Here is a 24710-nt window from a genome sequence, read left to right as displayed (position 1 = left end):
GAGAGCTGATAGACCATCCAGTACAGGTACTTTTCCCGTCTTAGTCTTCTTAATTGCATCAAAAATCTCATTTTCTGTTATAATAGCATTCAACGTGTTTCTGTGAGTCTGTAAGCTGTGGAATTGTTTTTAACCAAGGTATTGTCTTTTACAGAGAAAGGAATATCTATAAAAAGCCTTTTGAATATTTACATTACTTATTATTTCATTTCTCTCTTGTATCCAATATTACCTCCCCTCCTTTTCTTTTCTCATCTTATATGTCAATCATCTCCCCAACCTGTTTGCATAGTCAAAATTATTTTGCTCTACATAACTTATATTTTTCTGTCTCACTCACTACTAACAAATAACTGTTAGATCTGCAAGCACTTAATTTGGCTAAAATCAAATATTTTTGATTGAAATCGCTTTACCTATTCTTCTGTTTTTCTCAGTCTGCTGCATTTCTCTCATCTTATACTGTATAAAATACAGTTTTTGTTTCTCAGTAGGGTGGGGAAGAGGATATTAATCCTAGCAGAGTAATCAAAACTGTTAAGAACCATCCATAGGAAAAGAAAAGGACATAAAAACAAGACCTGGAAGGAAGTATGGAACCTAAAGGTACAGAATATAATGATTTATTTTAAATTGTTAGAAGCTACCGAAGGTGTCAGAGTTCCTGTACTGATTATTTGTGTAATAGAAGGAACTCTTCTTCCTCTTTTAGTTTCAGGATGAACCTGTTAAAATATCCTCTGCTATTCTTGAAAATACAAAAGCTTAGTCCCCTGCATGTGTACATACTTTTTATCATTATAAAATTTCATTTAGCATATACACATAATGACGGAAATCTACAAGATGCTATTCAGATAGTGCCAGGCCCTTATACAGAAACCAGACCTTTCCTTACAGTGTTTCATAAAGAACTGATTTTTGTTTCCTTGATTGTTCATATCAGTGTGTTGGCTTCAGTATACGCACTAGCAATATTCACTGGAATGTCAGGCAACATCTGGCCCAATTTATCAGTAGCTTTATAAAAATATATACACAATATAGGGTTCCGTTAACAAAAGACTGACTGTGCATAGTTTTTAAGTTTTGAGCCAGCATTGGTCACTTCAGCTCAGAAATTAGATGTGACCAATTGAGTTCAGTACCAAGGCTGTCATCCTCCAGGCCAGGAAAACTGACATCAAGTAGGATTTTGCTCAGACTATCGTTCATAGTGTCCAGGACTAGGCCTTCCAAGAGTGAATGGTTTTCTGAAACAACAGAGGTTTGAAGCTCTGGGGATGACGTTTTGCTGGGTGCAGGAGAGCTTGTCAAGGGCCCAGAGACCATAGCGCTGGCTTCTGCATTGAGAAGGGGCAGATGTGGAGAATCACAGAGGAACTGTCTTGAGGGTGTGCTGCTCAACCCCAAAAGCTCTGCGTTCTCCTGGAGGGACAGCAAAGGTGCTGGAAGGGTTTTCACAGGACATGAATCCAGATCACCAGTTTCTTTGGCAAAGGGTGCTGGTCTCCAGGGGTCAGTAAGTGCTAGGAATGGTGGAGTGCCTACAGAAGTTTTACTAGGGGTGGAGGAAGCTGGTAGTTTGTTGAGCATCTCTTTTATTGGAGTTTTACAAGGTCCATCATCCCCTTGAAAGCAACCAAGCTGGGACACGTTTCCCTGCCCAAGTGGAAGGTCATGTGTGAATGAATCTGAACCGTCACTGGATGGCAAAAGAATCCCTGGCTCCTCTGAGCAAGGCGGGGATAAATGCTGCTTTCTCCTGGATTTGCTCGTTTTATGCCTCTCCCGCCTTTTTACTGGCATCGTGTCCAACATGTTCTGGGGTGGCAACTTCAGAGCTGTGAACTGTCTCTCCTCTTCTTCAGGTGATACTGGAAGGCATACATTTGGCTTTTCAGCAGGTTGTGTTGATTCGTCTTTTATGGATAGGGCTGGTAGGAAGACCCATTCCTGGGAACAAAATGTGTCATTCTCTTCTTTAATAGCCATGGGCTTAAGGGAACCCTCTTTCGTGGGATGATCGGAGGCAAATGGAGGCAAGACCTCACATGGGAAAATCTCCTCTTTTATTAAGTTTGCAGATGAGAATGGGGTCAGCTCTTCCATGGATGGTGACACCTGCAGTAGGAACACAGAAAGGATAAAGTGCCAGTAGGGTTCAGAACAAAGGTATTATAGGAAATACCACAGAAAGATTGAAATATTATATTCAGTTGATTAAAATATTATTTAAGTATTTAAAACAATATTAGTAACCAGACTTTCACAGTAGTGTTTGCTAGTTGAAGAGAAAAAAAATATTTTTAAAAACTTATATTTAAGGAAGAGGTCTACTCAATCCTCTATGAATTTATTTATAGTATTTATATACCCCCTTTCTCACCCCTGGGGGAGACTCAAAGCGGTTGAGTCATCCCCCCCCCCCCCCCCCCCCGAATAAAGAATAATCTCTGTTACTTTCCTGGGGAAAAGAACAAAAAAAAAAAAAGGAAAAGGAAAAGATGGTTGAAGATAATCTTGTTTTTGGATTTTCAGGGGTATCTCTAAAATTGTTCCTTTCACTCAGGGAACTTAGCGAAAAAGGACATGTAATGGGTCTAGCAATACCCAAGAAAGAGTATGAGAAGGCATTTGGGCCTACCATTGTGTGTGCCAAGTGAAGATTTGAAGAAGTGATAATAATTACTGTGATGTGTGTGTATGTATCACGGAGACAGGGGAGAAAATTCATTTATTGCAGTAATGGCGAACCTTTTAGAGACCCAGTGCCCAAACCGCAATCCAAAACCAGCTGTAAGATGAGCAGATGGGGGGGGGGGGGGGAGGCAGGAAAGTTAGCGGGGGAAGGGAGCAACAGTGTGCGTGTCAAAAGACAGAGAATGCTACTTGCCCCTTCTTGCACATGTGCCATCGGTTCACCACCATTGACTTAGTGCTAGGTTGTTATTCTTTCCATGTCAGGAGTGACATGAGATACTGCAAATAGTTTCTCGTGTGAGATAATTGGCTGTCTGCAAGGACATTGCCCAGGGGACACCCATATGTTTTACCATCCTGTGCGAGGATTCTCTCATGACTTGAATTCATCTAGAGTAGCCATGTATTCCTAGAATACTTATTTATGTATTTTGGGTTGCATTTTTGCATTTACCCTATTACTTTGTCCACTCCCTATTGCTCAGGCTGAAAACTGATTTCTTTTTGTGAGAAGTTGGGGGGGGGGGGTCGTCTTATAGCCCCAATAGTTTAATACCCCGAAATATATGGTACCCTTTGGGTTTGACCAGTTAATCAGTTCCAAATCTTAGGGAAAGAGAGACCAGGTTCCTATTATAAGTTTAGGGCAGGGAAAAACCTCTCAGCTATTGACTGAAGACAAGAGCTTTCTCCTATCTAGGTTATGGAAAGTGCCCAGCAAATATTATTTTGTCCTCTCAGTCTTTTCCTAGTACTTATGACTTGCTATATCCCAGTTTTAAGGCTATAGACCTATACACACTAATGTGGTAAAGCCTTAGGTATAAAGTCTTAAAGCATTTCAGTGGTGATAATAATAATCCAGAATATGTTTATGAGTCTGATAAAAGGACTGACCTTTGGAACAATGCGCACCTGCTTATTATTCTTCACAGTCTCAGAGGCACTATGAGCCGTGGGCACCTTTGAAGAAGGTGAAAATATGAGGGACTGGCTCACTGGAAACTGGATTGGAACCAAGTAGGAATTGACACGTGGCAACAAGGGCTTCATTTTCCGGCCTAGAAAGAGAAACAACACATTAGTCCAGGGGTCCTCAAACTTTTTAAACAGAGGGCCAGGTCATAGTCCTTCAAACTGTTGGAGAGCCAGATTATAATTTGAAAACAAACATGAATTCCTATGCACACTGCACATATCTTATTTGTAGTGCAAAAAACACTTTAAAACAATACAATAATTAAAACAAAGAACAATTTTAACAAATATAAGCTTATAAGTATTTCAATGGGAAGTGTGGGCCTGGTTTTGGCTGATCAGATAGGATTGTTGTTGTTGTGTGCTTTCAAGTCGTTTCAGACTTAGGTTGAGCCTGGGCAAGGGCCAGGTAAATGACCTTGGAGGGCCGTGTCTGTACCTATTGATCTACTCACATTTGCATGTTTTCAAACTGCTAGGTTGGCAGAAGCTAGGGCTGACAGCGGAAGCTCACACAGCTCCCCGGAATTGAACCTGCGACCTTTCGGTCAACAAGTTCAACAGCTCAGTGCTTTAACCCATTGTGCTACCGGATAGTGGTGTCTATTTGAGGGATGAAAAGACTGGCCTTTTCTCTGGGTTTCACAGAGACATAGTACACACTCACGTGCAGTCTGTGGTTCAATTTTGCAGCTACTAGAGCTTCCTACATTCTTCTGCAGATCCACAGTGTGCCGTTTTTGCTGCTGTATTGATTTGAAGTTGAGAAAGACAAGAAAACATGTGTTAGAGGAAAACCTACCACTGCCCACTTGCATTGTGTTATTCCAGAGGGCAATCTGAAACTAATGTGATATATATGTTGGCTACTGCTGTAGGCAGACAGTCACCCTAAAGTCCACAGAGCTGGGAGAGTGTCAGCTCTTCAGCAGCTGGGAGGTCTTCTATGGGAGAAAGGTAGAGGTTGGGGGCAAGAAAGCATTGAGTATAGGCTCTCAAACTAAGGGAATAAGAAATGTAGAAGATTAATTATGCAGTGTTCCAACCCAGCCAAGACGCTCATGCTTGTGTGCAGAAGCCGAAGTATAGAAAGATTTTAAAAAAGAGCTCCTTCTTGAAGGGGTATCAGCTTTCACCCTATCCCTTTTTATGCTTGAAAAAACTATTTTAAAAGGCATTATTGCTTAGGATTACTTGAAATATCAATATTGTCCTTTAATCTAATTATTAAAATCAGAATCAGAGCCATTAAACATTATGTATGTAAAAAATCATGTTCTATCCCATTGTTTTATTGGTCCCTAAGGCAGTACAACAGGAATAACCATAAGTATCAATCTCTTGCTCCACATATTAAACTGTTGATGGTTGAGCCTGCTCTGCCCCATTTCCCCAATATGCTGTACACGTGAGGAAGAGAAGGAAAGCAGTAGCTTCCCAATGCATCCAGTCCAGGTAGGCAGCCACCAAAATGGGAAAAAAGAAGCCCAAGACCCCAGCCAGGAAGGAAGGTCTTACTGATTCCAAGAGCTCGGGTGATGCTGGTGACCCCGCATCCAACGGCTGGTGGTGGCCATGCATACAAAAGGAACGAGAAGGAAATTACAAGTGGAACAGGAGAATAAACAAATGCTCAGGCAGAAAAGACAGTGGCAAAAAACAACCAATCAACTCTCAGCATTAGAGTATGTTGGAAACTGTTCACAAGCATTTTCAGAGCCTCCTGTGATCAGAAGATAGTTCTTGTCTGAATCTAAACTGGTCAGCACAATAAGAGCACAACAATTCAACGACTTAAATCAAGAAATAGTTTTCTTAGATCTACAGAGACACTTGCTGGAACACCTCAGCAAGCAAGAGTTCAAAAGTGGCAGGCTCAAACCCAGAACCTCAATCCGTGGGTGATACCAGATGAGAGACTCCCCCCTGGGCACCCAGAAAACTGGGCGACTTGGAAGGCACTGAACAGACTGTGCTCTGGCACTACGAGATGCAGAGCCAATCTTAAGAAATGGGGCTACAAAGCTGAATCCACGACATGCGAGTGTGGAGAAGAGCAAACCACTGACCACCTGCTGCAATGCAACCTGAGCCCTGCCACATGCACGATGGAGGACCTTCTTACGGCAACACCAGTGGCACTCCAAGTGGCCAGATACTGGTCAAAGGAAATTTAATCAACTACCAAGTTTGCAAAATTTGTTGTTTTGTTTTGTTTTTTATCTGTTTGTTTGTTTTGTTCTGTTAGAAATGTAACACAATGGTCTAGTTGCTGATGACACGATAAATAAATAAGCACAATAAGAACCATTTAAAAGAAATCCTTGACAATAACAATAGGTAAAGGTAAAGGTTTTCCCCTGACATGAAGTCCAGTCGTGTCCGACTCTAGGGTGTAGTGCTCATCTCCATTTCTAAGCTGAAGAGCCGGCGTTGTCCCTAGACACCTTCAAGTCAGGCCTGTAGCCAGGGGTGTGTGTGTGTTAGGGGTTTAACCCCCCCCCCTGAAATTTTTTAGGTTAACAAAAATACTGGTTTATTCATGAATTTTAACTGGTTAACCAGATTCCCATGCTAAGTATATGAGACACAAAAAATTAAGAATCCCTCCAGAACTGCAAGCACTATCTCAAGCAAATATTGACAATTTATTCACACTGTCATTACTTGCAGCAATAGCCGATGTAGCGTAACAACCAAGTTGGGGTGGGGGTGATGTTGCCTTCAGAAAAAATTAGTTTGACACCCCTACTCTAGGTTTAAATGTGCCAACGTTTACGTTTAAATATGCTAACCCAGTTCTCAACATCCAGACACTATGAAACTAATCCACTCCTCCTGAATTTGTAGAGAATGACAAACCAAATTGTTTGTCATTAGTCAGGTGACGAAACTGTTTTCCAGACTGCAAGGAAAATGCATAGGAAGAATCTTGTTGCACCACACAGTATGAAGCTTGTCTTTTGAGCAGCAGTCTGCCAATACACTACTTAGGCCTCAGCCTATTAGGTACAGGGAAAACCACTGCCCACCCCCCTTTCTAACATGGCAGCTCCAGAAAAATAAGGAGAGTGACATTTTTCCTCCATCTCTAAATACTGGTAATCTGTCAAGGTATGATGTGTTTGAAACTCTGAAAACCCTTTTTCTAACCACAGAATTGCTTTTGAAACATTACAACCTCACAATAATAACTCCTACCCTTGGTTCTACAAAATATTAGCTTCATACTAACATGTCTTCCTCTCATTCCTTGGAACGCAAACAAAATTGTTGGCTAGATGAGAAATTGGGGAGCCAAGCTCCTTTTCTGCAAGGATACTCACCTTGAACACCTGGTCTAGTGTTAAATAGCGATTAGCTTCAGGGTGAATAGTCCAGAAAGAGATTTTGCCATTGGCAGATGTCTCCCGAACAAACATGTCATGAAGGGAAAGGTTGTGTCGGATGGAGTTCTGGATGGGAGAGGAGAAACATTTGTTGTTTCAGTTACAGAACATTTATGGATTCTTCAGCCCAAATGAAACTGAAAATCTACAAAGATATTGACTGCCACTATAGTCTGTTTTAGGAGATAGGATTATGTGGCCTCCAGAGTTGTTCCATTCTCCCTTATCATTGGCTACGCTGGCTGGGGCTGACAGGAGCTGAAATCCAGGACTATCTGGAGGGCCCTGCTTTCCTAGTTCATATCGTCAGCAGGTGGTGGCATTCTTTTTTTTTTTCAACCCATTAGGTGCCCTCCCTTCCTTACCAGTTAATCTTTCTAGACCTAATGGGAAGAAGTTACTCAAATACTGAAACATAACCAAATCTGGCCCGACCTATCTGTCCGAACGCATCTCCTCCTATGAACCAGTTAGGACGTTAAGATCGTCTGGGGAGGCCCTGCTCTTGGTCCCACCGGCCTCACAAGCACACCTGACGGGGACGAGAGACAGGGCCTTCTCAGTAGTGGCCCCTCAGCTGTAGAACGCCCTTCCTACAGACATCAGATCGGCCCCCTCCTACCTGGCATTCCGGAAGAGAGTGAAGACCTGGCTCTTCGAACAGGCTTTCAACTAAGCAGTGCAATTGATTGACTATTGGAATATGGATTAATGGACAATGAGAGTGGATGCTGATTCTATTGATGAGACGTGATGGATTGTTATTTTGTTGAATTGTTCTATTGATGTTTTGATGCTAATTAATTGATATTGTTGTTTTAATTGACTAATGATCTGTTTTTGTCCTGTTGAATTGGTTGTTAACCGCTCTAAGTCGCCTGAGGGCTGAGAAGAGCGGTATACAAGTGAAGTAAATAAATAAATAAATAAATCAAAATAATGTAATGGTGGGTGTGGATTGTTTCGGATCCCATCCCAGAATGAACATTCGCCCTAAATCCAATACCTCATTCTCAGGATGGCGCAAGGGGCAATTCACCACAATTGGGAAACGAATCAAACTTCCAAACCTGGACAGGTAACTACAGCACTGTTTTCCAAAATGCAGCCCCTGCTGATTTATACTTCTCTAATTTGTTTTATAAAATTATTTGAGCCAGACCACTTGTTGTCTCCCAAAAAAAAAAAAAAAACAACAACAAAAAGGAGGCAGTCCTAATGAATTAAGCTGAAAAAGAATGTGGACTCCTGTCAGTTGGGTTAGAATACAGAAGGAACCCTATCACGGTGGATTACTCCTACGCAATCCTGAGAATGGAGAATTGTTTGCATAACACGTTTTCAAATCTTAGACTGAAAAGATTCACTACCTTCCAGCCTGGTTTGGCTACATGCTTGAAATAAGGGAAATGGTCCTCAATCCAGGTATAGATGTCCTTCAGCATCATGCGTTTCTTCTCAGTGCTGTTGATGGCAAACTGGATCATGGCCATATAGGAGTAGGGGGGCCGTTCAGTGAAGGACTCCTGCCCTGAGGAGGTTGAGGAAGGAGCCGCAGAACTTTTCTCAACCTTGCAATTAGAAAAGAATAGGCAATACCATGATTAATGGGAGACCTACAAAACATTATACCAAGGAGTACTAAATCTTGGGATTCAGGGAAACTCTACTTATAAGATTAGCCACTTACTTGATTAAGTGTGTAAAACTGAGATGGGCAACTGCCGTGGGTACAATGATTAGTTTTTTAACCTTAGGAACATCTGAGGGCTGCAATGACAGTCAAAAATGAAAACCAAACTAAACCAAAAATAAAACCAAAATCCCAAATAAAAAACAAATTATTTCCCACAAAATCTGCAACTAATTTAGAAGGTGGATTGCTTCTCCTAGGGATTTCCTGGAGGCAATTTGGGAACTTTGAAGAGACTAAAGGCCAGTGAAATGCTTGTGGGTGACCACATGCAGTCTCAAGATCACCTTTGTTTGTTTCAGATTTTTAAAGCCTGAATTTATCTAAAGGATTCCTCTAGGCTAGAAGCAGCTAGACTTTGAAGCTGCAAGGCTATTCAATGCTAATCAAGCTAGCCAGTTGCAACATTTAGGCTGAAAAAGCCCCCCCCCCCCCAGCTGATAATCGAGCCAAGGTTATTTATTATTTTACTCTATTTGTTATTATTATTATTATTATTATTACTGCACTTTTAATTTAACTTTATCATTATTGTTATTACATTTATTGTTTTACTCTATTTATTACTGTGATTATTATATTTATTATTTAACTCTATTATTACAGTTATTGTTAATTTCCATTATTTTACTGTATTGATATTCTAATTATATTTATTATTTTTATTTTCTTTCTTATTATTGAAAGGCTATGTAAGCAAATTTACATCGAAGAAGGTTAGAATGATGGTTTAATCAGAGTTGTACAGTCTTATCTTAAATTACACTTTTATGTAAATATTCATAAACATTTAACCTACTGATGCCTCAGTTAATGTAACCTTATTGGTATTGATTTTTATTTTGAAATTTACCAGTAGCTGCTGCATTTCCCACCCTTGGCTTGTAATCGAGTCAATACGTTTTCCCAGTTTTTTTGTGGTAACATTAGATGTCTTGACTTCTATTCGGGTCGGCTTATACCCGAGTATATACGGTATTTCCTCCCTTACTCCCTTTGACTCTTTAATTGTACAATTTTCACTTTAGAGGTTTGGTTTCTATCATATACTCATTATTATTTCCGAATAGTAACACTAAGATGCATGGCTTAAAACTTCAGTGGCATGTGATAGCTGATGTTGATTGGAATAGAGTTTGGCAATGAGAACCTCCTAAGTCAATATCATCCTAAGGAGACAACATAAAACCCTCTTTATAGATAGTACTTAACACCAATGAAAATTTCATAAATTATGAAAAATACATATCTGCAGTACTGGAGGAGTGTGATTTATGGAAAATTACATGCACATGTGGTGGGGCTGTGTTGTTGTATTAATATTCTGAAGGATACCTTTAATGAAATATGTAACATTACCAGGTAACAAGTTCAGTTTGTTCCAGACTTAAAGCAGTCGAACATTTTCTCGGATTCTAATGCTCATAATTATCATAAGAACTTAATAATAGTTTTACTTTCAGCTGCTAGACAGTTATTAACATGACAGTGGAAATCTGGAAATGCATTTTGTACAAAAATGTGACTGAGCTGTTTCAGAAAAGTCAACACAAAAAGAGTCAAGGAACCGTTCCTTCTTAGCAACCCAGTCAAGGAACTGAATGATGATATGGACACAAATAACTTTACAGAAACTTGGTCCACTTTTATTTGCTACGTCAAACAATCAACAGTCCCAAGAAGACAAGCCTCAAGCATTCAAGTTTGCATATGGAATGATGCAGTTGGTTGAATTAGATATTGACTCTGAAGACCAGATTATATACTGTACATTGTAATAATACTTTGCAATGTTGTTAGCTTATTTGTAGACTTTGTTATAGAGATTGTCTTTTATCTTCATCTTTTTTTTTAAGTTTTCAACCCCCTCCCCCCTTCCAGCACCAACCGCTGCTCTGAGATCAGAGTGAAGAGAGGGGCCAGGAAGGCAGTTCCATCTTGCCTCCTGCACTGTGCTTATAATATAATATAATATAATATAATATAATATAATATAATATAATATAATATAATATAATATATTGTATATATATATAGATAATATTATAATGTAATACAATATACTACTACTACTAATAATAATAATATGATATTATAATTATATATTTTATATTAAATGTAATATTACTAATAATATTACAGTATAATGTTATAGTAGAATGTAATATATAATATGAATATTGTGCTATGATAATAATATAATATATTGTATTTACTTTTTACTTGCAAGCCGCTCTGAGTCCCTTTTGGGGTGAGAAGGGCAGCATATAAATGTCGTAAATAAATAATAATAAATAAATAGATGTCTCTGTATTATAATGCAAGGGAAATAAAGAGTTGCTTCTACTTGATGTATTTTCATAGAGGTCCCAGGTGGAATGAAACCTCAAGCAATGAAGGTCACTGTTTAAACAAAGGCATTTTATGGAATATACCACAGGCAACAGTTTGTCAAGTCTGTTCCTAATATGTGTTCTTGGCCACACATGGTTGCCAAGGGGGAACTCAGAGATGTGTAGCCAATAACACATATTAGGAACACATTATACTTCTTCGGTTTCCAGGAATAATTCAACAGACACTTATCCTACTAATGTTTCTATTTTTCTTCTGTTCACACCCAGATATCTCCTTATTACAGATAGAAGACAAGAGCATATGAAAACATATGGAAGGGGAAAAGTGGAGAAGTATCCTCTGGGGCATCAACAAAGTAAAAGTGACAAGTGATACCCTGTATGAGTGACAGGACCCTCCACTGTTCTTGGGCCCCGCGGGCTTACCTTGACTGTTTTGTGTGCTGGGGTCTGGTTCTCCTTCTCCATCCCTTTTTTCATGCTGCAAGGGCTCAGTTCACTGGAGCTCATCTTGCCCAGCCACTGGATGTTAGTTAGGCTGTTGTTTAGGCTGCAGCTTGTTGTCTGCCTGCTGCCTATAAGGAGACAAATCCATAGTCCCTCATTCTGCCTCCTGAGACCCCCAAGAAGAAGTTCTCACTTTTTCTTTGAACAGAGTCAACATCTTAGAGATAAGAAGGCTTACAGTAGAGTCTGGTCAGTACCACCTGAAGTACCTGAATAGACTTAAGTTGAAGCAAAGCTTCATGTATACACTAGCTACTCATTCCTATTTATCATCAGCATTTTACTGGATGTGCTTCAGTACTACAAAGAAAGAATATATCATAAGACCTCACTATGGTTCTCTCTGAATGAAGCCTACCACATGAGAGAGCTTCCCAGAGAGAAATGGCTAACATATAGCCAATTATTAAAATTCGATACACAAGGGGCAACACTTAAATCTCAAGAAGAATTAAAACAAATTGACCCATCTATTTCTTGGTTCCAATACCAGCAGATTAAAGAAAAAATCAAAATAGACAACAAAACAGGATTTGGGACAAGAGACACAGTTTGGGACAAGATAGTCAAAACAGATATAAAATTAATTTAAAAAATATACCAGCAACTATTAATTTGGTCTACAGAAACTGAACAAGTGAAAAATATATATGACAAAATGGTCGACATAGGTAGATCTATGGGAAGAAATCTGGCTTAGAAAACTAAAATATATATACGTAACAGAGCTCAAAGAGAACTGGTATAAAATATTCTATAGGTGGTATTTAACATCAGAAACACTATTGAAGATTAGCAAGGGTAAAACAAAAGATGAATGTTGGAAATGCGGAAAGCATAAAGGTAACTTTATCCACATGTGGTGGAAATGTAGGAGAGTAAAGAGTTTCCAGCATGAAATATATAAGAAGATTAAACTAATCCTGAATATTAAATTTTAACCACCCTTTCCCCGCCCGCCCCCCCGCCCCCGTGGTTTTTTCCCTCTTTCCCTCTTGCCTTTCCTCACATTTATTTCTTTTTCCCTACTTTACTATAACTCATTGTTCCCACTCTTTTAATGTAAATATGATGAAAATACAGTAACTCTACTTTCCTTTCATTGCTCCTACCCTCGAGGAGCAAATTTATTCTAAATAAAAACAACTTTTAAAAAAGTCTGCAAAGGATAAAAATGGCAAGTAAAGTTTTTTCTGTTGTTCATTATAGGAAACCATCTGTTTAATTTATGCATGCCAAAATTGCCTTCACTAAACGAGTACCCTTTACAGACATAAATAGAATGAAGTCCTTAGATATACTGTAAAACAATACATAAGATTAGACTTGCCCCACTCTATTTATTAACACAACCTCACTTTAATTTTTGGCATCTTTGAGAGAATATCACTGGTGATCCCGAAACAACAAAAGTTTGTAAAGTTTAAAAAAACATTCATTTCACAGGAGACACCATCCCATTACCAATTCCTTCTCTCTCTCTCTCTCCTATTCCAGCAAAATTAAGTCATTTGACCAGTGGTTCCCAGATGTTTTGGCCTACAACTACCAGCTGCTGGTTTAGCAGCTATGTTGAAGGCCAAAACCTCTGGGGACCAAGGATTGAAAACCACTGTATTACAGACAGAGAGACGGGGGTTGCTTTGCCATTAGCCCATCTACCTAAGATAGGTACCCACACATTTCTTTACCAGAGAAGGTAGGTCTGTGTTATCCCATTGTTGAGTCATTTCAGCTTCACTAAAACCACAGGTTTGGGGTCCCTACGCATATAGCTTCCCAAAAGGCCAAATCAGACATAGATGGATAAAAGGCAAAAGCAAAGGTTTATTCTCAATGGCCACGGAGGATATCAGTGGAGAAAACCCTCCAAAGTACTGACATGCCACCCAGTCTCCACAAACCAGTGTTTCCTTCATGGGTTTATAGAGACCAAAACACACACCTATGAAGGATGGGCTATAGTCTTTAATTATTTCTTGTGACACATCAGAAGTATTCTCAAGGTCTGCTAGCACTTCCTTATTCAGTTTAAGCATAACTATCAACCATTAGATTCTTATCAGAACATTTCAGTGCACTACAGAAAATCCTCTGTTTTCAACCTCTGAGGTTTTCTGCTCCAAAGGATACTCCAAATAAATACTTATCATTGTTCTTGGGGACAACACTTACATTTTTCACCAAAAAAGGTTGACATACCATTTCCATCCTGTTCTTGTTCATCCACTAGTGACTCTTCCGTTGTTCCAGAACTTTGCCCACTGCACTTGTGCTCTTTCTGTGCCCCTCTTGCAGCAATGATAGGCGGATCTTCAGGTTGAAATGTTCCTGAGTCTGTCTGGGCATTGCGACTCTCACCACCAATGAGAATAAACTTGTTAGGCCCATTATCACCAGATTCTTTTCCCCTGGTCATCAGAGCCTCAAGGATACTTTGGATATCTGCACTGGCAGGAACAGACACTACCTGTGTATTTGACAAGGTAGGATGATCAATGATCTTAATTCCTGTAAGGACACTCTGAGGCACAGGTTCGGGTCTGTTTGTATCACACTCATTGCTTCTGGCTTGTTCCTGCTGGGGGGATTCTTTACTTGGTTCACCTTTTACTTGTGTGCTAGATGAATCAGGGGGTGAGAGAGACAATTTCCGTCTCTTGAGAATCAGAGGCCGGTGTGGGCTGCTCTTCATCCTCGACGAGCGCAGTCAATCTCCATCAATTACAAAAGAACAGGTCCTACAAACACAAAGAAGTGCATTACAATACAAATACAAATGTCATATTGCAATAGACTCGTTGGGAAATAAACAGTTTCTTTTCCACACTCGAATTTTAGTGCAGGAACTATATTCTATAGCAGGGGTCCTCAAACTAAGGCCCGGGGGCCGGATACGGCCCTCCAAGGTCATCTACCGGGGCCTCACTCAGGGTCAACCTAAGTCTGAAATGACTTGAAAGCACACAACAACAACAACAACAACAACAATCCTATCTCATCATCCAAAAGCAGGCCCACACTTCCCAGTGGAATACTAATAACTTTGTTTGTTAAAATTGTTCTTCATTTTAATTATTGTACTGTTTTAAAGTGGGTTTTTTTGCACTACAAATAAGATATGTGCAGTGTGCATAGGAATTAATTCATGTTGTTTTCAAATCATAATCCTGCCCTCCAACAGTTTGCGGGATTGTGACCTGGCCCTCTGTTTAAAAAGTTTGAGGACCCCTGATCTATAGCATGTCCTGGCAGCATTTCTCTCAAAGTACCCTGGGTGGCTCACAACATAAGTCAAAACAAAGTACAGCCAAAACAATGAGTACAAGAGTTTGAAATAAATACCCACATTAAAACAGTTTAAACGGTAGTTTTACACAATGATGATGATAAAAATACATCACTTCCCAATGAAAAGACCTTCTGAAAGGGCAATCAGAAGTGTTTACCTGCTGGTTGAAAGAGAATAGAGAGGGCACTAACATAGGCAGTCTGGGAGCAGCCACCACACCCCATTGTGTGTCACACCGAATATGCTTGTGATGGCAAGGGGACTGAAGTCCCTCCACCCCAAGGATTTTAAGAATTGTACAGTCTCATCTGGAAGATATATGCCCTGGGTCCAGAGAGTCTGGATGCAAGTCATATAGTTATATATGCAAGTCATATAATATATAGTCATATATGCAAGTCATACAATATAATAATAATATTACAATATAATAATTTTATATTACATGTAATATTACTAATAATATTACAATATTGTGGTATAGTACAATATATAGTAATATATAATACTAATATTGTATTATGCTAATAATATAATATAATAAATTGTACATATAACTTGTAAGCCGTCCTTCAGGTGAGAAAGGCAACATAATCTTGTTGGTTTACTTAATGGTAATTGTCTGTACTGCGATTGTTTGTTTGTTGGTATCTAATGACTGCCAGTTGTAAGCCATCCTGAGTCCCCCTCGGGGGTTGAGAAGGACGGGATGTAAATGTTCTAAATAAATAAATAAATAAATAAATTTTCTTTTCTGTATTTTATTCTCCATCCACCATGTAGTCTTAAATTACACTATGTAACATAATTTTTGTTCCTGGATTATAAAAGTCATTTCCTAGTTGTTTCTATCGTTACAACATAGAATAAGTTTATTAAACTGCAAAAACTTTGTTTTTGTGGAACATTCTGCAGCACATTTTGCTATAGTGCTGCAGGATAGTTTGTGGCAGCCACAAACTATGTTGAATGAGTAACAACTACTCTGAAAGTAAGGATCACACAATTATACAAGAAATAACACTTTCAAACTAGAAACAGAAGGTTTTTTTTCAAATTTTGTTACATAGTGTTATCAATAAAATTGGAAAATCTCTGATAGATTTCCTTGATACTGTTTTATGTTTGACTTTCTTTATCTGACTTGGACTTTGGTCCAAGAAGCCAAATTGTTCCTTGCGGCACTATCTACAAAGCCAGTTACCATTTCTATTATCCTTCTATTATCCTTCTCTCCCTTCCTGGACCATGTCTTTGAACTTGCCTTGGCTGTTGCTGCATAAACAATTTATGTTCCTGCCTTCAACCTTGTGTTTATTGGATTGATACTTTAGCACTCAAAGCGGACTTGAGATTTTGGATAACACAGATGACCCAGGACTACAGACACCAGAATAACAGAACTCTTACAAGCTTCCAAACAGGACTCCACTCAGCTCAAACAATCAGCCTTATCGTAGATACAAGTTCACTAGAACACAATAGAATGAGAAGACCCTGACCAACACAGCCTGAAGTTAATTTCATACAATCATAAAATTGGAAAAGACCAAATGGACCATCAGGCCATTCCATGCAGGAAAAGCACAATCAAAGCACCCCCAACAAATGGCCATCCTGCCTCTTTAAAAGCTTCCAAAGAAGGAGCTTCCACCACACCCTAAGGCAGCATATTCCACTGTTGAACAGCTCGTATGGTCAGGAAGTTCTTTGCTAATGTTCAAGTGGAATCTCCTGTCTTGGAATTTGAACCCACTATTCCGAGTCCTAATTTCAGGGCAGCAGAAAACAAGCCTGCTCCTTCTTCCATATGGCATTCTTTCAAATATTTAAACATGTCTCCTCACAACCTTCTCTTCTGCAGCTAAGCATCCCCAGCTCTTTAAGCCACTCCTCATAGGGCATGTCTTCAGGCCTTTCGTTCTTTTAGTCACCCTCTTCTGGACATTTTCCAGCTTGTCAATATCTCTTTTAAATTGTGATGCCCAGAATTGGACACAGTATTCCAGGTGAAGTCTAACCAAAGCAGAATACAGAAGCACCATAACATACCTCGATCTAGACCAGTGTTTCTCAAACACCGCTCCAGGTGTTTTAGACTTCAGTTCCCACAATTCCTAACAGCTGGTAAGCTAGCTGGGATTTCTGGGAGCTGAAGTCCAAAACACTTTGAGGAGTAGAGTTTGAGAAACAGTGATCTAGAAACTATACTCATTTTGGTGCAGCCCAAAATCCCATTGGTTTTTTTAGTTGCCACATTATAATGTTGGCTCATGTTCAACTTGTTGTCCACTAAGACTCTTTCGCATATGGAGTATTGACTAGCCAAGTGTCACCCATCTTGTATCTGTGCATTTCATTTTTTTCCTGCCTAGGTATAGTATTCTATATTTGTGCTTGCTGAAATTCATTTTGTTAGTTTTGGCCCAACTCTCTAATCAATTAGGGTCATTTTGAATTCTGATACTGTCTTCTGTAATATTAGCTATCCCTTCCAATTTGGTGTAATCTACAAACTCGATAAGCATGCCCTCTAAACCTTCATTCAAGTCATTAGTAAAACTATTGAACAGCACTGGGCCTAGGACCGAATCCTGCAGCACTCCACTAGTCACTTCTTTCCAGGGTGAAGATGAACATCCTTTGGGTTCAGTGACTTAACCAATTACAAATCTACCTAACAGTAGTACTGTCCAGCCCACATTTTACTACTTCGTTTCCAAGAAGATTGTGGAGGACTTGGTCGAAGGCCTTACTGAAATCAAGATATGCCACCCAGTATACATTTTATTAGTTTGTTAAAGCATAATAAAACAATGAGAAAAAACTAGGATTACAAAATATCTCCCAAAGGGTTTATAAAATAGAGAAAAGAAAAAGTACTTCTGATCTGCATATCAATGTTTTCAAAACCTCTTTAGTTTCACCCATTACTACTATTTTCAATTAGTACTAATCTACTAATAGTTAATCAAACCAAGCAATTACATTATCTTTACTTTTCCTCAAAACTCCACAAGGATTTCCACTCTTCAAGGAATCTTTCTACAGATCCACCTTGAATTAAAATAGTCAGTTTATCCTTCTCAGCTAATTTCATGTTTATTGTCTAATCATCTATGTTTAATATCACCAAATATTTCAATATCAGTCTCACTACTTTGATCATATACTGCAGTAATCTTTCATAATCTTTCTCTAAGTATTAGTCCATACTAATAAAAAATAGGGGGGAAAGAGCAAAAAGAGAAACCAAGTTTTCTTTGAAAATTTCCTTACAATGTATGTATTTGTATCCAAAATGTTTTAGCATTCTCACAAGGCATAGTAAGAAATGCCTTTCTGATTTCCACACATCTATCCTGGATTAGCAACATCTCTATACACCTTAAACAATTTCTTAGGAGTGATATAAACAAATCTATTTAGTTTTTCCAGGTTATGAAGAGGACAAAACAAAGTAGCATCCTGTTAAAAACAGGAGAAACAATTAACAGTAGCAAAACAATGGTTATTTTGTTTCTACTAGTCTTGCACAGTGTGAAACAGACGTAAACCACACATTCTCATAAAAAGAGCCAAAAAAGGAAACCAACACCACAGAATGCATTGTTATGAGATGCTGTAAATAATCTTGCACAAAAGTTTATTTGCTCCATAGCTTTTAGATATAATGCAGGAAGATATAATATTTGAGCCCCTTGTCTCAAGAACTATTCTTCATCAAAAGAGAATACTCCACAACACATTAACCTAAAACCCACCAGTTTTGTTTGGGAAGAAGCTCATCCTTTTCGAGCCACCATCCTACCCACAGGTTTTCACATCTCTAAAAATGCCCTCCTACAGCTGACTTAAAACATTCAAAAAATTCAAAATCATACCTGATTTGACATTTGTTTTAACTGTTAGAATATTTAGGTATGTTTTATATTTTATATTAAATATTATGATACAACAAGGTATATCTATATATATGAACACTAAAAAAGTAAGATTTAGGGGGCTAGAGGAGGCCCAGAACACTGTGACACTACTTACTTGTGATGGAGATAAATGGATGGTGAGTGATGTGCTATCGTCATCCACAACATCTGTGCCATGTTTATTTTCCTCTTGGAAGATACAGGAAGCAGTATTTGAAGAAAGTACAAGCTGATTGCCCTGCTGAAGGAGAAACCAAGGCAACTTGAGGCCTGCCTAGCAACGTTTCAGGGAAGAGGAAAAGTTTTGAGGGGAGCACAGGGGACACTGAAAGGAGGAGGGATGCTGCAGGCTACAAGCAGAATAGTTCCTGTTGATGGAAAAGGTAGCTTGCCTGTTCCTAGAGGACAACAACTAAGTGTTTGAGCACTTTGTATCAGACATCGTCATTCAGAGGTTGATGGAATGTAATTTCCCTAACCATTTGCTAAGCTAGTGAAGGTTGATGCAACTGGTAGATCAAAACCATGTAGAAAGTGTGTTGGATACTGAGTGACCATGACAAATACCCGTATTTCATCACATAACTATCGTACTCCCATTGTTGGCTTGTGTAATAGTTGCACCCTTGATTTACCAGTCCATCTGCTCGTCACCACTCATTCAAAGACCTACCTGTCTGCTTCACTCAACCACTGGCTCATCCGTCAGTAAATCCACAAGCACGCCCTCCAACCCACTCACGTAAGTTGTCACACATCAATTTGCTGACCACCCCCTTCCAGAAACGCTGCTTGAAGATGCATTATTGGAAAAGGGTGGTCAGAAAATGGATAGGCAACTGAGTGAGTGCATGAGAGTGTGTGTGGGCAGATGGATGGAAGAATGAGTGAGAGAGTATGTGCGCGAGTGAATGACTGGGAGGGAGGGCCTTTGGGCATTTTCCCCTCATATAATAGTCACAACCCCCAAAAGGCGTGTGTGTGATTATTATGCAATGAAATACAGTAGGTAGACATAGCATAATAGAGAAATAACAATGTAGGGTTTCATAGTACACAACCATATAAAAATAGCCAAGAAGTACTGTATACCTTAAAGGCATCAGATCATGTCTGATTTTGGAAACAAAGCCAGGTGAGCCCTGCATAGTACTTGGATGGGAGATTAATGATGAAGGCCACGTGTGAGACAGTAAAAGAAAACACCATTGTGTCCTAAGCACAGGTATGCGCCTGTAATCCAGCTGCGCGGAGGCTGAGAGCAGCGGATGGCGTGAGGTAAGGAGTTCTGGGCCGCGGCGGGCTATGCTGATCAGGTGTCTGCGCTATGTTCGGTGTCAATAGCACAAATGTTGCCAAGAGGAAACCTTGTCACTATAAGTTAAAAATGACTTTAAGGCACACAACAAAAATGCTATATTTCAGTGAAAGCTCCTGGCAAAACCATCTTTAAGTATTCATCCCTATGAAATTCTTAAGTTGACCCGCAACATGAAGGCACATACACATGCAAGCAAAAAGCTACTTCTGGTTTTACCTTCTAAGACTTTTGGTGCAAGTTTGAGTTGTGAGGTATAGAAGATGGCAAAATATGTTTTAGGTTGCTTTATTGCCTGAAAATATAAAATTGTGTGTTGATGGGATTTAGGAGTCCATTAAAAGTGCTGGGAGGCATACTTTGTCCCATCCCTACTGTATGGTTTACTGAGATACTGTATTTGAATCACACTGAATACTATAGATGCATCTGCAGTAATGAGCCCCACCGAGTTCAAAGGGACTTAATTCCAAGGAAGTTTCTATCATATTTTGTCCAAAGTGCTAGAGACTCTGAAATTAAGCAACAAAAGGAAAGCTACAAGACTGGCATCCATCTACTATTAGTAAGTGGTTCATAAGAAATGTCTCTGACATTTTGTATGAAGTCTTTTAAAAGCAAATGAAATGATCACAATATTGTTTTCCCTGAAAGTTTAGAACACAATATTGGATTTTGGGACTGGTACTAGCAGCAGAGTTCTCTTGAGTCTTGTGGGCTGTGCTTGAAGTCTGGCTTTGCATTGTCCTGTTGCCTATAAAATTGTGAAGAGGGATTCACATTGTAGAAAACACTTGAGTCTCTTGCAACTTCTTGAAAGACACAGACACCAAATTCTTCCTTGCAGAGTCAAGCAAAGAGGGATGGTTTTTCACAGGCGCAATGAGTAACACACTGCCCACTTCAGACAAGCCTACATAATGGAATATCCCATTCTTCTAAATACTGGGACCAGAAATGTTTGGGATTTGGGGTTTTTGAACACAAGTGTTTGCATATATCAGTAAATGCTTAAGGAGATATCTTGGCATGAAATTCACTTACATTTCATACTAAAGTATATACCCAATATTGCCCAGGTGTTGGAGGGCCCATTGCTTTCACTCCTTCTCTTTCTGTCTTTTCTTCCCTCTCTTCATACCTTTCCTCTTTTCCTTTCTTCCCTCGCCCCCTCCCCTCCTTTCCTTCTCCATTCCTCCCTTCTGCAGCTCTGAAAGGGCCTGTCTTACAATGTCTCCATGGAAATGCTTGGTGGCTCTTTCCTCCCTCTCTCCAACACAGGTCTCCTTTCTTTCCCAGCGAATCACAAAGGGCTACTTCACCTAGCAACAGCTTAAACCCTTGTACCATATGTCAGCGGTTCGAATCTCAAGAGAGCGGGTTGAGCTCCCTATTTCAGCTCCAGCTCCTCATGTGTGGACATAAGAGAAGCCTCCCACAAAGATGGTAAAACATCAAAACATCCAAGCATTCCCTGGGCAACGTCCTTGCAGGTGGACAATTCTCTCACACCAGAAGCGACTTGCAGTTTCTCAAGTTGCTCCTGGCACACACACGCACACACACACACACACACACACACACAAACAAACCCTAGCAACAGCCTTTGTGGTACAGACAGACTGACTTGTGTATAGATATACATAGTAGTAGTAGTAATTTTATTGATCAGCCCTCAGGCCATATCACAATAAGAAACAGAACAACAAGGCCTGGCAAGACCTGATCACACTCCACATAGTAAGTTAAAATAAGACACTTATAACAATACAGTAAATAAATATGATAAGACGGGATAAAACTGATATACTGATCAAGCTTATCAGTGGCTTGTTCTCGGTCTTGCAGCTATTCTGATGTCTGAGGTGGAGTATCCATTGGCCTGTAGAGCACAGTTTAGGTGGTTCAGTTCACCTTGGAGGAGGTGGGGTTCACAGATTCTTTTTGCACGGTCTGCAAGACCAAGAACAAGCCACGAGAGTCAAGACAAAGATTCACCCAGATATAAAGTGTTCTTCCCATACATCAAGGGAACCACTGACCACATAGGGAAGCTGATGAGGAAACACACTATAGAAACCATCTACAGAAAATCCAACAAATGCTACGTTCAGCAAAGGACAAGAAGGATCCTCTCACTTCTGCAGGAGTCTACCGTATATCATGCAGCTGTGGACAAGTCTACACAAGGACCACCAAACGCATCATTGCCCAAACACGAATCAAGGAACATGAAAGGCAAGGCAGGTTACTTCAACCAGAGAAGTCAGCCATAGCAGAGCACCTGATGAACCAATCTGGACACAGCATTTTATTTGAGAACACAGAAATGCTGGACCACTCTCACAACCACCATGTTAGACTACACAGAGAAGCCACTGAAATCCACAAGCATGTGGACAATTTCAACAGAAAGGAAGAAACCATGGAAATGAACAAAGTCAGTTAGAGCAGGAGTAGAGTCCGTATGCTGCAGTGAGATGTCAGTTAATATATGAGTCTGTTTGCAGCAGATGTATAGTACAGTGAGTTGAAGTATAGTACAGTGTAGTACAGTTTTAAGTTTAATTCAGTTGACATCTGTTTCAATAAGCAATGTACCTTCTTGCTAAATACACAAAGCTTGTAAGTATATCAACGATGTTAACTTTTAACGAAGACTACTTATTTTTTTGGTCTCTTAAGAACATGATTTTAAAACAATATATTTTATGGGAGAGTAGATTATATATTTTTGTGCAACAGAAATAACACTTCTGAAGATCTGCTACATATTTTATGCATTGGCATTTCTTTGTTCCTAGCGGTTCAAAGAGATAGCCAAGTATATCAGTCTAACAGCTGAGAAGCCTAAACTGCCTTGTATAAATACTAGTAATTTACCACTAAGGTAGTGGTTCTCAACCTGTGGGTCCCCAGGTGTTTTGGCCTGCCAGAAATCCCAGCCAGTTTACCCAACTGTTAGGATTTCTGGGAATTGAAGGCTGAAACATCTGAGGACCCACAGGTTGAGAACCACTGCACTAAGGAGAAGATTGACTCAGGTGAGTTTGTAACTCTTCTTGGGAAGATCATACTTTACAAAATGGTTACGATCTCTATCAAGGTCATGCCTTTCCAAAAGGTTATGATTATTCCAAATAGTCTGGCTACCAGTATTGAAAAAACTCTACAATTACAACAGCAAAACAACAGAGAGGAAACAATATGGGACATGTAATCACCTCTCAACAAAAGATTGCCCCAGGCACTGCCAGGCAATCAAATGCTAATCAAGGTGGTCAGTTGAAACATTCACACCTAGCTCCAGGAAACAAGAGTCCTTTGTCCCACCCTGGTCATTCCACAGATATAAATCCTTTTCCCTAATTCCAACAGACCTCACTACCTCTGAAGATGCTTGCCATAGATGCAGGCGAAACGTCAGGAGAGAATGCCTCTAGAACATGGCCATATAGCCTGAAAAAACCTACAACAACCCAACAAAATTAGTGTTGCATAGTGTAATCTGTGTATCCCGCCCTCCCTCCACACTAAGCTCTCTCCCACCAAACCTAAAGGACTGGTCCCTTCCCCGGCCTCTTGACCCCATCCTCGCCTCTCTCACCTGTTCTTGGGGCTGGAGCGGCGGGGACTGGCTGCAAGCCCCGTTCTCCCCCGCCTTGAAGGGAGAACGTGGCGAGCCAGCCGCCAGTCCCTCAGGCGGTCGGTACCGCCGTCTTCCGCCTCTTGGGTTGTTTGAATTTGGCGCCCAACAAGGACGTTCGACGCCACGTGACGGCGCCGGGCCAATTAGAGCGCAGGGGGCGGAGCCTGTGAGGAAGGAGAGCGAACGGTAGGAGCAGCGGCCCAGGCGCATCTCTTTCGGAGGCAGACTTGCTGTGTATGTGTACACATGCGTCAGGATAGGTGTTTTGAGTTTGTATATGGGTGCCCTCACCTGCCACAGTCATTCCCCAGCTCTGGCTCTCCACGGTTTGGAAGGGACTCCAACTCCCAGAAGCCTCAGCTGCTCTGACCCAGGATAAGGGATTCTGGGAGTTGAAGTCCCAAAGGGTTTTCATCCTCCAATGTGGTTTTGCCAGTTTCTTCCTCTGAAATGCTGCCTGCAACAGCTGGCATTTGTCAGCGGCGTCCCATTCAAGAGCTGGCCCTGCTGACTTTGCAGGATCAGACGCCATCTGGGGCGTTTAGGATTTATGTTGACAGTTAACTGTCCTGCAGTTCCAGAAATAAACGGAATCACCAAAACAGAGATATTAATAATGTTGTAAAATAATATTTATACTTAATAATACAATATTTTATAATAATATAATATTTATACTTATGATATAATACAATATAATATGATCTATATAAATCAAAATATAATGTTCGTTTGTGGGATTAACTGAACTCAAAAAGCACTGGGGGAATTGACACCAAATTTGGATGCAAGACACCTAACAACCTAATGTATGTCCTTCACTCAAATTTTTTTGATTTTGTCATTTGCGAGTTGTAGTTGCTGGGATTTATAGTTCACCTACAATCAAAGAGCATTC

General features: G+C 39.9%; 1 protein-coding gene across 5 annotated transcripts; it reads right to left on the bottom strand.

Moving 5' to 3' along the window:
• Positions 1 to 601: 601 nt before the first annotated feature.
• FOXM1 (forkhead box M1) lies at positions 602 to 23916 on the bottom strand. 5 transcript variants are annotated; one of them, XM_060778054.2, is made up of 10 exons: positions 23771 to 23916; positions 18961 to 19086; positions 13830 to 14368; positions 11547 to 11695; positions 8441 to 8641; positions 7008 to 7136; positions 5200 to 5244; positions 4349 to 4427; positions 3619 to 3764; positions 602 to 2124 (listed from the first exon to the last, which is right to left on the bottom strand). In XM_060778054.2, the coding sequence occupies exons 3-10, from the start codon at positions 14320 to 14322 to the stop codon at positions 1105 to 1107; spliced, it is 2262 nt and encodes a 753-aa protein (XP_060634037.2). In that variant the 5' UTR covers positions 14323 to 14368; positions 18961 to 19086; positions 23771 to 23916; the 3' UTR covers positions 602 to 1104. The 5 variants fall into 5 exon arrangements, with proteins under 5 accessions (XP_060634037.2, XP_060634034.2, XP_060634035.2 ...); XM_060778051.2 differs by having other exon boundaries at positions 3601 to 3764; positions 23771 to 23915; XM_060778052.2 differs by having other exon boundaries at positions 3601 to 3764; positions 18961 to 19083; positions 23771 to 23915.
• Between the last annotated feature and the right edge of the window lie 794 nt (positions 23917 to 24710).

This window comes from Anolis sagrei, chromosome 5, assembly GCF_037176765.1.
Source record: "Anolis sagrei isolate rAnoSag1 chromosome 5, rAnoSag1.mat, whole genome shotgun sequence".
NCBI classification, from domain to species: domain Eukaryota; kingdom Metazoa; phylum Chordata; class Lepidosauria; order Squamata; family Dactyloidae; genus Anolis; species Anolis sagrei.
Note: the sequence above shows the minus strand (reverse complement) of the source record. Positions and strands in the feature narration are given on the sequence as shown.